Source organism: Halichoerus grypus, chromosome 5 (assembly GCF_964656455.1).
Source record: "Halichoerus grypus chromosome 5, mHalGry1.hap1.1, whole genome shotgun sequence".
Lineage (NCBI taxonomy): Eukaryota > Metazoa > Chordata > Mammalia > Carnivora > Phocidae > Halichoerus > Halichoerus grypus.
In genome coordinates this window covers 52,429,366-52,445,360 of record NC_135716.1, presented here as the reverse complement: position 1 = coordinate 52,445,360, position 15,995 = coordinate 52,429,366, and the positions used below count along the sequence as shown (strand labels likewise).

General features: G+C 36.1%; 1 protein-coding gene across 1 annotated transcript in view; it reads right to left on the bottom strand.

Annotated features, from left to right (window-relative positions):
- Nucleotides 1-15,995, bottom strand: part of ZNF704 (zinc finger protein 704) — a 237,906-nt gene that overhangs the window by 177,855 nt on the left and 44,056 nt on the right. The window contains exon 2 of the mRNA XM_036097084.2: nucleotides 11,866-12,107. Within this exon, the coding sequence (XP_035952977.1) occupies nucleotides 11,866-12,107 (242 nt within the window). The remainder of the gene's footprint in view (nucleotides 1-11,865; nucleotides 12,108-15,995) is intronic.

The following is a 15,995-nucleotide window of genomic DNA, read 5'->3' as shown; positions in this document are numbered from 1 at the left end:
AATCAGGTCTCAACAGGTACCAAAAGATTAGGATCATTCCCTGCATATTTTTGGACCACAATGCTTTGAAACTGGAACTCAATCACAAGAGGAAATTTGGAAAGAACTCCAATACACAGAGGCTAAAAAGCATCAAGCAGGAAATTAAAGAAGAATTTAAAAAATTCATGGAAACAAATGAAAATGGAAAACACTACTATTCAAAACCTTTGGGATGCAGCAAAGGCAGTCCTAAGAGGGAGGTATATAGCAATACAAGCCTTTCTCAAGAAACAAGAAAGGTCTCAAATACACAACCCAACCTTACACCTAAAGGAACTGGAGAAAGAACAGCAAATAAAGCCTAAACCCAGCAGGAGAAGAGAAATAATAAAGATTAGAGCAGAAATCAATGAAATAGAAACCAAAAGAACAGTAGAACAGATCAACGAAACTTGGAGCTGATTCTTTGGAAGAATTAATAAGATTGATAAACCCCTGGCCAGACTTATCAAAAAGAAAAGAGAAAGGATCCAAATAAATAAAATCATGAATGAAAGAGGAGAGATCACAACCAACACCGAAGAAATACAAATGATTATAAGAACATATTATGAGCAACTATACACCAACAAATTAGGCAATCTGGAAGAAATGGATGCATTCCTAGAGACATATAAACTACCAAAACTGAACCAGGAAGAAATAGAAAACCTGAACAAACCCATAACCAGCAAGGATTTTGAAGCAGTAATCAAAAATCTCCCAACAAACAAGAGCCCAGGGCCAGATGGCTTCCCAGGGGAATTCTACCAAAGAAGAATTAATACTTATTCTTCTGAACTATTTCAAAAAATAGCAATGGAAGGAAAACTTCCAAAATCTTTTATGAGGCCAGTGTTACCTCGATCCCAAAACCAGACAAAGACCCCACCAAAAAGGAGAATTACAGACCAATATCCCTGATGAACACAGATGCAAAAATTCTCACCAAAATACTAGCCGATAGGATCCAACAGTACATTAAAAGGATTATTCACCATGAGCAAGTGGGATTTATTCCTGGGCTTCAAGAGTGGTTCAACATCTGCAAATCAATCAGTGTGATACACTACCTAAATAAACGAAAGGACGAGAACCATATGATCCTCTGAAAAGATGCAGAAAAAGCATTTGACTAAGTACAGCATCCTTTCTTGATTAAAACTCTTCACAGTGTAGGGATAAAGGAACATGCCTCAATATCATAAAAGCCATGTATGAAAAGCCCACAGCAAATATCATTCTCAATGGGGAAAAATTGAGAGCTTTTCCCTTAAGGTTGGGAATACAACAGGGATGTCCACTCTTGCCACTGTTGTTCAACATAGTACTGGAAGGCCTAGCCTCAGTAATCAGACAACAAAAGGAAATAAAAGGCATATGAATTGGCAACAAAGAAGCCAAACTCTCACTCTTTGCAGATGACATGATACTCTATGTGGAAAACCCAAAAGACTGCACCCCAAAATTGCTAGAACTCATACAGGAATTTAGCAAAGTGGCAGGATATAAAATCAATGTACAGAAATCAGTTGTTTTCCTATACACTAACAATGAGACAGAAAAAAGAGAAATTAGGGAGTTGATCCCATTTACAATTGCACCCAAAACCATAAGATACCTAGGAATAAACCTAACCAAAAAGGCAATGGATCTGTACTCAGAAAACGATAGAAGACTCATGATACAAATTGAGGAAGACACAAAGAAATAGAAAAACCTTCCATGCTAATGGATTGGAAGAACAGATATTGTTAAAATGTCTATGCTACCTAGAGCAATCTACACATTCAATGCAATCTCCATCAAAATACCATCAACTTTTTTCACAGAACTGGAACAAATAATCCTAAAATTTGTATGGAACCAGAAAAGACCCCAAATAGCCAAAGGAATGTTGAAAAAGAAAAGCAAAACTGGTGGCATCACAATTCTGGACTTTAAGCTCTATTACAAAGCTGTCATCATCAAGACACTATGGTACTGGCACAAAAACAGACACATAGATCAATGGAACAGAATAGAGAGCCCAGAAATGGACCCTCAACTCTATGGTCAACTAATCTTTGACAAAGCAGGAAAGAATATCCAATGGAAAAAAGACAGTCTCTTCAACAAATGGTATTGGGAGAATTGGATACCCACATGCAGAAGAATGAAATTTGACCATTCCCTTACACCATACACAAAAATAGAACTCAAAATGGATGAAAGACCTAAATGTGAGACAAGAATCCATCAAAATCCTGCAGGAGAACACAGGCAGCAACCTCTTTGACCTAGGCCACAGCAATGTCTTGCTAGACACGTCTCCAAAGGCAAGGGAACAAGGGCAAAAAGGAACTATTGGGACTTCATCAAGATAAAAAGCTTTTGCACAGCAAAGGAAACAGTTGACAAAACCAAAAGACAACCGACAGAATGGGAGAAGATATTTGCAAATGATATATCAGATAAAGGGCTAGTATCCAAAATCTATAAAGAACTTACCAAAGAACTGGAAGAAATGGATGCATTCCTAGAGATGTATAAACTACCAAAACTGAACCAGGAAGAAATAGAAAACCTCGACACCTGAAGAACAAATAATCCAGTCAAGAAATGGGCAGAAGACATGAACAGACATTTCTCCAAAGAAGACATACAGATGGCCAACAGACACATGAAAAAGTGCTCCACATCACTCGGTATCAGGGAAATACAAATCAAAACCTCAATGAGATACCACCTTACACTGTTCAGAATGGCTAAAATTAACAAGTCAGGGAACGACAGATGTTGGCGAGGATGCAGAGAAAGGGGAACCCTCCTACACTGTTGGTGGGAATGCAAGCTGGTGCAGCCACTCTGGAAAACAGTATGAAGGTTCCTCAAAAAGTTGAAAACAGAGCTACCGCATGACCCAGCAATTGCACTACTGGGTATTTACCCCAAAGATACAAATGTAGTGATCCGAAGGGGCACATGAACCCCAATGTTTATAGCAGCAATGTCCACAATAGCCAAACCAGGGAAAGAGCCCAGATGTCAATCAACAGATGAATGGATAAAGAAGAAATGGTAGATATATATATATATATATATATATATATATATATATATATATATATATATATATATATAATGGAATATTACACAGCCATCAAAAATGAAAAATCATAGGAAACAAACTGAGGGTTGTTGGAGGGGAGGGGGGTGGAGGGATAGGGTAACTGGGTGATGGACATTAAGGAGAGCACATGATGTAATGAGCACTGAGTATTATATAAGACTAATAAATCACAGGCCTGTACTTCTGAAACCAATAATACATTATTTGTTAATTAATTGAATTTAAATAAAAAATGTTAAAAAAGAAACATTTCATAATAATAAAGAGGTCAATTCATCAAGAATACATACCAATTCTAAAATTCATAAAACAAATTCTGATAAACTGAAAAGATAAAGAAGTAGACAAAATCAGTAAAGAGGTAGACCAAAAAAAAAAAAATCAGTAACATACAGAACCAGTAGTCACAAGTAGACAAAAAAAATCAGTAACTATGCAGAATTCTTGAATAACATTATGAAAGAGAAAAAGTAGTAAAGCATGTTTTAAAAAAAGAAAAATTAAGCTGGCAAAAAATTCTAAACATGTCAGTTTAAGTATAATGAATGCAATGAGTTAAGTATCTTATTTCAAGAATATGCTATATATTTCTGTTTTCTGGATTGTGTTCTCAATTATTAACAATAAGAAGAAAAATGTGTGTATTATGCTTCTTACTTTTTACAATAAAAGTTAATTCTATTCATCTAATTTTAAGAAGAAACAACCAAACAAAATTTGGAAGGTACACATAAAGAATTGCCTAAAAGGAGTTATTATTGGGATGCCTGGGTGGCTTAGCGGTTAAGAGTCTGCCTTTGGCTCAGGTCATGATCTCAGGATCCTGGGATTGAGTCCCGCAGGTCCTGGGATCGAGTCCTGCATTGGGCTCCTTGCTCAGAAGGGAGCCTGCTTCTCCCTCTGCCTGCCGCTCCCCCTGCTTGTGTTCTCTCTCTGACAAATAAAAAAAAAAAACACTTTAAAACAAAAAAAAGGAGTTATTATTGCTAAAAATAGAAAAGTATTAAATGTTAATGATAGAAAAGAAGAAAGATCTTTAATTAATGATTATAATTCTACTTTAAGAAGCTAACAAAACAGGGAACTTAAAGTCAAAATAAGCAGAAAGAAGAAAATAACAAGGATGAAGAAAGAAATCAATGAAATAGAAAATGGGCAAACAATAGAGAAAACCAATATATACAAAGGTTGCTCTTTGAGAAGAGCCACAAAATTGATAAACTGCTGGTTAGTTGGTTAAAAAAAGGAAGACAATACACTGACCAATATCAGAAATGAGAGAGGGAAGATTACCATAGAATCTATAGATATTAGAAAAAATAAGGCAATGTTATGAACAATTATATGTTAATAAATTTGACATCTAAATTAGTGTAATGGGTAAATTTATTGAGAGATACAATTACAAAACTGACTCAAAAAGAAACATAAAATCTAAATAGCATTATATCAATTTTAAAAATTGAATCTGTAATTAAAAACACTTCCATAAAGAAAACCCCAGGTCAAGATGGCTTCACTGGTGGACCTATCTTTTAAGGCAAAATTATACCAGACCTACAACAAACCTAGAAGAAAGGGAGAAGGAGGGAACACATTCTAAGACATTTTATGAGGCTATCATTAAACTTACATTAAAATCAGACAAAGAGATCCAAGTAAATAAAGTGACAGGTCAATGGATGGAAATAAATGAATCTTAACTGAATTTTAGCAAAAATGGATCCTTCAGTATGTAAGGGGGGGTTGGTGTAAAGTTCACTCAATGTCAAAGACCAATCAATATAATTCAACATATAATAATTTCTAAAAGTATGCTCATGTAAATTGATGCAAAATTGTTTGTTACTATATTCAACATCTATTGAAGAGAAAAACTCTCAGCAAATTAGGAAGAGTACTTTCTTACTTTCATAAAAAATTTAAGCATACTGACAATACCACGTGTTGGTGAATACATAAAGCCACTGCAGCTCTCATACATTACTGGTGGGAATGTAAAATGGTACAACTACTTTGAAAAAGTTTGGCGTTTTTTTTTAAAGTTTAATATACAATGGCCATATGACCCATTAATTCAACTCTTGGGTATTTAAAAATGAAAACATATTCCACTCAAAAGCATACCCGGATATTCACAGCAATTTTATTCCTAATAAACCTAAACTGGACACAACTCAAATGTCCATCAGAGGTGAATGGATAATCAGATTATCATATAATCACACAATGGAATATCTTTGGCAATAGAAAGTAACACACTACTGACAAATACAAAAGAAAAATACAGTAAATCTTAAAAAAAAATCATGCTGAGTGAATGAAGATTCCTGAAAATACATCGTGTATATTTCCATTTACATGAATTCTAGAGAAGACAAAACTAATCCATAGAATATTGGCTGCCTAGTGCTGAAGGTCAGAGGACAGGCTGACTGGGAAGGGGCACAATGAAACTTTTTTGGGAGGATGAACATTTTCTGTATCTTGATTATGGCACTAATTATATGGGTACATATATTTGTTACAACTCATTAAAGTGTATATTTAAGTGGGTGCATTTTCCTACATGAATTAGACCTCAATAAACTTGATTTAGAGATAAACTGAACAAATATCCACAAATTGAATAGTTATAGGAAAAGCAAAATTCTACCTAATAGTTTATTAGATGAGGTAAGTTACTGTAAGTTACTGTTCTAATGAAAATGCTATTATGAAAAGATTGAGTAAGGGTTTCCTTTATAATAAGAAATAATAGAAAATGCAATGATAGTGTCTCTTTCTGAGAGGCATAGATAACTAATTATGTTAAGTATAAGTCTTAATTAATGAACATGAATGATTATTCTACTCAAAGTAAATTTATAAGGCAAGACATAGATGTATTCATCAGCACAAGCAACCTATATTAATTTTCCTAGAGCAGCTGTAACAAATCACCACAAACTGGGTGGCTTAGAACAACAGAATTTTATTGTCTCACAATTTCGGAGGCTAGAAGATGAAATCAAGATGTCAGGGAGTCATATTTTCTTAGTCCTTTTGTGCTGCTATAACAAAATACCATAGACCAGGTAGCTTACAAACAACAGAAATTTATTTCTCACTGTTCTGGAGCCCGGGAGTCTGAGATCAGGGTGCCCCATGATTGGCTGAGGGTTGTCTTCCGGGCTGCATACTTCTTGTATCCTTACTTGGTAGAAAGGGCAAGGGCGCTCTCTGAGCCTCCTTTATAAGGGCACTAATCCCATCCATGATGGCTCCACCCTCATGACCTAATCAGCAGGCAAAGTCCTTACCTCCTAATGCCATCATTTTGGGCATTAGGTTTCAACGAATGAAACTGGGAGAGGACACGTTCAGACACATTCAGACCATAGCACTTTCTCTGGGGGGAGAATTATTCCATGCCTTTTTCTTAGCTTCTGGTATTGCTGCGAATCCCTGGTGTTCTCTGGTCTGTAGACAAATCAATCCAACCTCTGCTTCCATTGGCATTCTCCCTGTATGTCTTTTGTCTCCTCTCCTTTTTTCTTCTATGGATACAAGTCATACTAGTTTACAGCCCACCCTAAAGACCTCATCTTAATTTGATTATATCTGCAAAGAGCTTATTTCCAAATAAGGTCTCATTCACAGATACTGGGGGATTAGGATTTTGTCATATCTTTTGCAGGACACGATTTAATCCATGCCCGCTCCAGATATCTGGCACACACAGACCAAAAACCTTTATTTTTATTACCATCATTTATACTCTCTCACAATTTACAACTCTTATAATTTCTTAGTTCTGACATGAGTGTCCCGTACTTGCTTCTCCTTGTTTCTCTTTTGGTAAATGTCTACCTTGTTTACTATAAAATCAGATTTTACAAAACTGTTTACTTTAAAAGCAGCAGATTTCCATTAATATATGCCAAGACATACTACATACAGTCTTTAAAATATATAGAAATATGAGAGCGGTCCTCATGAACCGTGTAAGGGAGTCAGCCGGGGCACCCCAAACAACTCTCCACAACAGGCAGAATTAACATGGGTGGAAGTTTCTCCTCCAACACGTCCTTCATGTTCTCTTTTCTGAGACTCACAGATTTTACCACCATGCCTAGTTACCCTCTGGGTCAGTTCAAACACTCAAACTCTTCTTGCACTATGAAAGAATTTGGTGTTAGCAACTACATTCAAGCAAGCCAATTCACCAGAAGTCTCATGTTACTCCAACAGCTTGGCACACATTCCAAGAACGGAAAAATTCCTTCCAACTACTTTTATGCCTCACATCCCTGGCTAATCTGTAAGTTCCCTATTCTGGATTTCAACTCTTTCTTTCTTTCTCTCCAGATTTCCACCACTAATCTGGACATGGTTCATTTATTATCTGTCCCCAGGTTCATCATCTTTTTCGAATCAGGCTAAAATCACTGTCTTGGCTAATGAATCACTGAGCTCTGCCCACAAAAAACCTCTGACTGGCATTTGTCTTACTTACTGACCTTTGGCCTCTTATTCATTTCTTGAGCCAAACTACAGAATTGGAATTCCTTTCTGGATGGACTCTTCAAGAGCTCACACCCCTTTCTCTTTATGCTCTTAAAGTTCATTTTTCTCAACTTTCCATAGAAATCAAGACAGCTAGTATTTTTCCCTAGATACCAAAAAATACTTAAGATGACATATCTATAATTAGTAACTCCTCTCTCTCCATTCACAATCTCTTTTGGAGGGGGCTGTTGTCTTTTATAACCAGGCATTACTAAGTGAATAAGTGATAAAAACTTCAGAGAGAGATGATTCCTTTAGAGACTGTTGTCCCCAGTTAGCACTGACACTCCTGGTAACCCCCGACCCCAAACTATTGCTCCCCAATAATCCTTCAAGTTGCAAAGAATTTTTTTTCTGTTAATGATAAATCTTTAGTTCAAAGAAACACTATTCATTCACATGCGCTCTCACACACTTTGTTTTAATTAAAGATTTTTATTTATTTATTTGACAGAGAGAGAGAGCACAAGCAGGGGGAGCGGCAGAGGGAGAGGAAGAAGCAGGCTCCCCCATGAGTAGGGAGCCTGATGCGGGGCTAGATCCCAGAACCCTGGGATCATGACCTGAGCCAAAGGCATATACTTACGTGACTGAGCCACCCAGGCGCCCCTCTCTCACACACACACTCTTGCTCTCTCTGCTTAGTTTTCTCCATTGAAGAACTTGGAATACTCTGAGTACCTCAACTCTATAATGCACGCACTCACCCCCATCTTTATGAACCCCTCCAAAAGAAAAGACTTTTCCTTCCTAAAATTGATCAAGCAACATCCCACAGGTAAGTGGACTCTACTGCATTTATATAACGCAGGACTCCTGATGGCTTTGCCAGGCAGTCTAGGACACTTCCACCCAACCTTCCCTGGCTCTCTCCCTCACTGGGCTCAGACCTGCACCACAGTTTCACTTGCATCTCCCTCCTTCCCTGCCCCTTGCCCCACCCCTTTTCTTCCACAGGTATTTGTCCCAATAAAATGCTTGCATTTAATCCTGCGTTGGCATTTGCTTCTTGGAAGACCCAGCCTGACACATCGGGATTAATAACTTATTTAATATTATATTTCCCTGAAACTAGCAACTTTTAAATGGGTCCTCAGAAAATGGGTAAACAAACAGGGATTTTGTAAAGTAGATCTCAGATACAGAGTTCCTCCTTCTCCATTCTATTCATCCCCACCTTGAAAAGGAGACTAACAAAAAAAATTAGGCTTTTGAATAGTTGTATCAAATTAATAGCTTTCCTAATATTAAGAGATTCTTCTTTATGTACAAATTCATCCAGTTCTAATAAGAAGGGAGCAAGTTAGGAACTGTTACTTGAAATTAGCTACTTAGGTGTCTGTTTCTACGATTTAACTATAAGCTCCTAGAGGGTTGGCATCCCATTTCATTCATTTTTTTTACTGAGTACTGGATTCGTAGCAAGTACTCAATAAATAATCTACTCAATGGAAGCAGGAAATGCTCAATCACAGTGAAGTATAAAGATGGGGAGGGTAGTTCCTAGACCCTTCTAGGGATATGAAAAAACATAAAATATATCTATTATCTTCATCATATAAACCATAGAAAATAAACTTCAAGTTCCATTTTACAAAATATAGAAAGCAAACATCAACAAAAATCTTCTTAACTATAGTGGGAATAAGCAAAAGATAAATTGAGAAAGATTATAAAGACTTTATTTTAAACTGTTGAGAAACTCTAACAGTGATACTCTATTGGTCAAAAATGGTTATCTTGCCTTTCTAAGAACTGTCCAATACATAACATCTGGATTTAGGAGAGTAAGTTGCAATAGTCATGTGGCTAGAGCCATAGATTTTATATATATATAAAATACATAGCATTATATATATATATATATATATATAATGCTATGTATACTATATATTATATAAGATATAGATTTCCTTCTACCAATAAATTTCACCCTACTGTAGACATATTCAAACTTCATTATTCATACACTGCCAACAGACAGAATTATGTTTCTCCAGAACAAAAAGTCCTGTATCTTCCTACCATGTCAGGTAAAGGAGTTTCTTTAAAACAAAATATTGATCCACTTAGATGATAGTGGAAAGTTGACATTTACAAAATATTTCCATGACAGCAAATGGAAATAGAACTAAAAGAATTGAGAGTTAGATAATTAGACCCCACAATTTCTGATTCCTTCATTGTCATTAAGAAGAAGAGCAATTTATTTCACCAACTGTTGGCATATTTGTGATGATTAAATTCTTACTATAGCAATGAAAACAAGTGTATCAGTGGAAATCTCAAACAATGAAGCTTTAACTAGTATTTCCCATAATAGATGAATGTCTAAATTATACCTTGTCATTGAGGAATTTTTGCTGTACATTAATGGATTTAAAATCTAATTAACTTCCCTATACTCTTTAAGAACACTACAATAACACTGGCTTGACTCATAACTTTTAAGTACACTTAGTGAACTGGAGAAAGTGGAAAAAATATTCCACATACCAGAGGCAGAAAAAGCAGAAAACATTTTTCTTCCTTTCCTTTTCATTATTTTCCCCCAGAACCTATTGCAAGTGGGGTGAGATTAAAGACAAAAGATATATCTAAAACAATCTATGGTAATTTAAAATGATTAATTCCAGGTCTTTTAACATAAAATGCTCCAGTGGAAATTTTAGGTAGAGTAAATCCTGTCAAACTGCAAGTTGTCACTGAAGTATCTGACATTGGGAAGTCTAATTTTTGCACTACAACCTTAGGAAGAAAATAAAACCATAGCTCTTCACATTTCAAATTAACGTCACTTTTCCTATGAGTCAACCAAATAACAGATATGAATTGAAGTACCTACCAGTTTTAGGGTATGATAAAACATTTCATGATGAGTCCCCAGTTAAAGGAACTAATCCTAAAGAATTTAACATGTGCTTTATATGAAAAAATTAGAAAAGCAAATAATTCTAAGCAGTTAAACAGAAGTAATGAATATATGAAAATTTTCAACTGAAGGTTAAGAAAAACAAGGAGACCTATAATTTTAGAAAGTATAACAAATTTGGTAGCAGAATAGAAAGATATGTAATTTTCTAGAAGAGATATTTTTTATTTAATATAGTAAGCAATGAAATTCTAATTATAAAAAGTGAGTAGGTAGAAAAGAAACATTTATTCCTTTCCCAAAGATACTATTTTCCTAGTTAGTTGTCTGAAGCCATTCAAACGAATAGAGTACGTCTCAAAAAACTGTTTATGAAATTTCATTATAAATGGCTTTGGTAACAAAATATATTATACATACTAAAAATAAGCAAGCTTTCATGCTATAGCATTTTCTTTCTTTTCTTCATCCAACAAATATTTATGGAGCTCCTAGCACATAATTAAGCATTATTCTAGAGCTACGGATACAGCATGAACAAGATGGACTAAAATCCTGGCCAACATGGAACTTACTTTCTAGGTGAAATAAATGACAAGCAAGAAAATAAGTAAAAGGTCTAGATGTTCCATTCTACTTCTATTCCACTGTCATTCTGCCATAATATTGTCCTTTGATTTAATGCTATTGGATGTAGTTTAAGTAAAATTATAATGTGATAAAAGCCTTTTGATATTTCCATAAACCCTCTTGGCCCGGTTCTAAGGTAGATCTGTCTTAAAAGAATTACCATGATATAAACCAGGGATCACCAAACTTTTCCTGTAATGAGTCATATATAAATATTTTAGGCTTTGCAGGCCACCTATGATCTATGTCACATGTTCTTCATTTTTTTTAACCCTTTAAAAATGTAAAACCACTCTTACCTCACAGGCTATACAAAAACTTGCCAGGGGCTGAATCTGGCCTACTGCCATAGCTCTCCAACCTCTGCCCCAAATCTGAGTATCCCCGCTTTAAGTGGCTAGGTTTTTTTAACATTTATTCTTTTGCTCTTTATTATTCATTTTCCAAAATTTAATAAAACATTCTTTCCTAGAGCTACAATATTTCCAACCAGAGCAGCCTAAAGGCAGTTCCAAGGAGCAGGCCTACCTGCTCTATTTCACACAAGCAACAGAGAAATACTCTTGGCAAAAAACCCTTCCTAAGTCTATATGCTTTAGAGAGATATGGTGGTGGAGGTTGTAGATGCTCTCCACTGACTTCCTAGGGCAGACACACAGAAAGTCTAATGTTCCCTTACCTTGCTGGAGGAACATCAATATTGGAAGAAACAACTTTCCGTTTTTGCTCAAGGAGACAGATGGAGCGAGTGTTTTCTTTTTCATGGTCAAGGGCTCGGTTGGCTTTTTTGGTGTCTGCTGTTTTCACATCTTCCTCCATGGCCAAGGGAAACAAGTGTTGATGAGACACTTTTTTACTAGAGTCACGTTTTAAGTCCTCTGGTTGAAATGTGAAGGTCATTTCCCGCTTAATGCTCCCCACCTGTGAAATGAAACACAAAAATTCTTATTCGCCCAGAACATCAGCTTTGCATAACTATATGCAGATGACCCTAGAAAAGAACACAGATTGGAGACCTCCTTGTTCATGTTAAAATTTTATAGTTTAAATGAAAAAAATGTAACGTAAAAATAAGATAACTGACATTACAAAGTAATAGACATTTGATGCATCATCTGTCATAATGCAAACAAGCAGCATCACAAACATAAGAGGAAGCTTTCAGGCATACAAAAGCTTTGAAGACTTGAAAGCATAATGCTTCTAAAACAAATCTAAAAATTTAATACATCACTGATTTCTCTTCTACAACTCAGAAACTCAATTAAGTAAATAAATTCTTAAATATTTCACACTAATTATGTTGAATAGAAGAGTGCTATAAACATAAAATGAGCCTTATCTTTGACTATGAATAATGATCTTAACCATACTCTTCAGTTCATGAAGAACTGTTTTTTATCTTTTATCTACAGAAGTTAAGATCTTAATGAAATCCCTTATTAGTATGATGATAAAAAAGTCATTAATTTTTCTTATCATTTTTGACTAAATACAACAATGCTTAAGGTTTAAGACAAATATAAAATTAAGCCTCAGGGCCTTGACTCTGGTTTCAGAATTTGTGATGACTAAAAACAAAGACTGAAGTTAAAGAAAGATTTTTGTAAAGGTGGTTGGTATTTTAAGTGAGGTTTGGAATAAACTTGTTAAAGTCATGAGTGTACGAAGAAGAGCCAGAGGGGGCGCCTGGGTGGCTCAGTCGGATAAGTATCTGCCTTTGGCCCAGGTCATGATCCTAGGGTCCTGCGATTAAGTCCCACATTGGGCTCCTTGCTCAGCAGGGAGCCTGCTTATCCCTCTCCCTCTGCTCCTACCATGCTCGTGCTCTCTCTCCTATCTCTCTCTCAAATAAAATCTCAAAAAAAGAAAAGTGAAAAAGGAAAGAAAAGTGATCAGTACTCCACTGCTCAGTGGATTGTGTTTCAAAATACGCACACCTATAAGGCATGTCCCAGGCCCATTCAACAGTTCATCCCTTTCGTGGACTTAGTCTGTAAAATCAAAAATCTTCACTAAAGATTTTTAGTGAATCTAAATAGAGGATATGCTTGTTTCCTTCTTTTTAATTTTAGGTAGGAGGAAAAGCACAAAAAAATTGATCAAATAGATTTAGAATTACAGAAGCTAAAGCCACAAACATAAGGCATTTTCAGAATAAAATGAGAATATGTGTGTTCAATAATAGCATACTGGCAACATATGATATTAAAGACCAGAAATTTTCAGACTAAATGGGAACTCTGAGGTATGCATGTTAGAGTCACAGGACCCGCTCACATATGAGAATTCCCAGAACCCAGTGATGAACGTGTGCCTTGGAGTCCACTTGGCTGGAATGTCTCTTTCAAATGAACATTGAGCTCTAAACTGAGCTCTCTTCTCTCCTTGGCCTGTACTTGTGAGGACAAAATGATCTTCCCATGGGGTTCCTGTCAGTCCTAGCCCCAGGAAAATGATCAGCCACTTTTGGTCTTCTTGCAACTCATTAAAAAGTTACCATATTTCTTAAAATGAGTGCTTTTAAGAGCTGTTTTAATGACATCAATACACAATAGAAAAATATAAAAAAATATTTCATACTTCAAAAAATGCAATGAATGTTCAATAAAAAAAATGTAGCTTGGAAAATCTACAAATGTAATTACTAATATTTCAAACATCCATCAGGAGTCACTTTCTATGTAACCTTTTCTGCCTGGAGGTAGGAGAGGGAGGTGCTTTTTCACTTCCATAGCACCTCATTCCAAACCTATGTTACAACAGGGATACGCTAAACACCAGGCATAGAAGATGAAAACAAAGGCCTGGTTTTGACAATCATAAATAGTTTCCCCCTAAGTGTCAAGTATTGCATTAATTAAATACTTAAGTAGTCATTAGTATTAAGTTGTAGCAATAATTGACATCTATTCCTCCCTTGGGGCCAACTGTACTGGTTAAATGAATTCAATCCAAAGACAGGGGTAGTGGAGAACATTACAGGAAGCTCAGCTTTTAGTTTCAGAATTTTAGGGGAAAAAATCCAGCATTCTAAAGCAAATTAATACAAAGTAGAATAAATTTCCTATAGAAATTGTGGTATAATTATATGTCATGCTCTTAGCCAAGACTTCATAAAAAAATATAGTAATATTCAACAGTGTAAGCTATAAATCTTCCATAATACCTCTTAAACAAAAAATTAATCTCTCCACAGTAATGAGGGAATTTTAGCAATGTAATGGATTTCAAAGACTATTTAGCCCAAACTCCTTATATTAAAAGTGGAATTAAAAGGAATTAGAAATGGACCAAAGAGGACAAAAAAAATATAGCAATGAGTAAGTAGTTTGGTGGAAGGAGTGGGTGACAGGTGTAGACCTTCATTACATTACTAAGCTTTAGAGTTTACATATAGAGATTACATGTTCTTTTTAACATTCTTTTATCCGTATCAGATAGTAACATTTAAAAGATTTTTTAAAAGAAGAGTTCACAGGAAAGTAGAGAGTGGGGAGAGTACATGAAGTCAAATCTTGAGAAACTGGGCCTGAAATGGCCCAGAGAGATAGGATGGTGGCTGGAGAGATGCTGGACAAGGGAAAATGTTCTAAGATGAGAGGTAATAGAGCATGTTTCAATGCTGAGTCAGAATGGAAAGAAAGGGATGAGTAAGGTTAGTAGTAGCAGTAGAAGGGGATAGGGCTGATATCCAGGTGTTGCACCGTTAGCAGATTAGCAGAAGAACACAGCAAAAGGAATCTATGAACCCTGATTAAATTTGCACCCCTATTAGATTAGTGGAACAAAGCAGCTAAAGGAAGATATGGTTCCATTTATATGAGATTTCCAGAAAAGGCAAATCTATAAAGACAGAAAACAGACCAGTGATTGCCTGGGGCTGGGGGTGGGAGAAGAACTGGTAGCAAGTGCCCGCCAGAGAACTTTCTATGGTGGGGGAAATGTTCTAGAACTAGACTGTAATGATATCTGTATGATGCTATAAATTTATTAAAAATCATTGAACTGGGGCGCCTGGGTGGCTCAGTTGGTTAGGCGACTGCCTTCGGCTCAGGTCATGATCCTGGAGTCCCTGGATCGAGTCCCGCATCAGGCTCCCTGCTCGGCGGGGAGTCTGCTTCTCCCTCTGACCCTAACCCCTCTCATGTGCTCTCTCTCTCGCATTCTCTCTCTCTCAAATAAATAAATAAAATCTTTAAAAAAAAAAAATCATTGAACTGATTTTTATGAGATGTATATTATGGTATGTAGATTATACTTCAATAGTACTGTTAATTAAAAAAAATAAAAAAGAACTAAGCCAGGAGTAACTGGTGTGGAAAGTATATTCACAAGAACCCTGAGACCAGAAACTGGGAAATTTCTGGTGCTTGTAAAGCAACTTCCATAAAGTCTAGGAATCTTTTTTTTTGAAACACGGGTGACGTGGCAAGCCAGGCTGTCGCAAGCAATTGCATTCTTATATCCTGCATACTGGTAAGATGGGGCTCAATCCAGTCCCCACTCAAGCTATGTCCCCTGGCTTTGTCACCCATGGAAGAGAGACACGTTTCTCATTCTTCCACCTGGAGAGGAATTTTTGTACTTCATCTGTCCAAAGAGGACACTCTTATTTATTTTTTCCCCAGTTTGCACAATGCCCTGATGACAAAAGGAAAAGTCTTCTGATGATCTACATGGCCTGGGCCAAGTTAGCTTCCTTCCTGGAAGCAGATATCAATGAATTATGTGACTCCTATGAGCTGGATAGCTTTGATAATAGAAATGTTGAGGGTATCAGAAGAAGCACTCTATGCTACAGCTCAA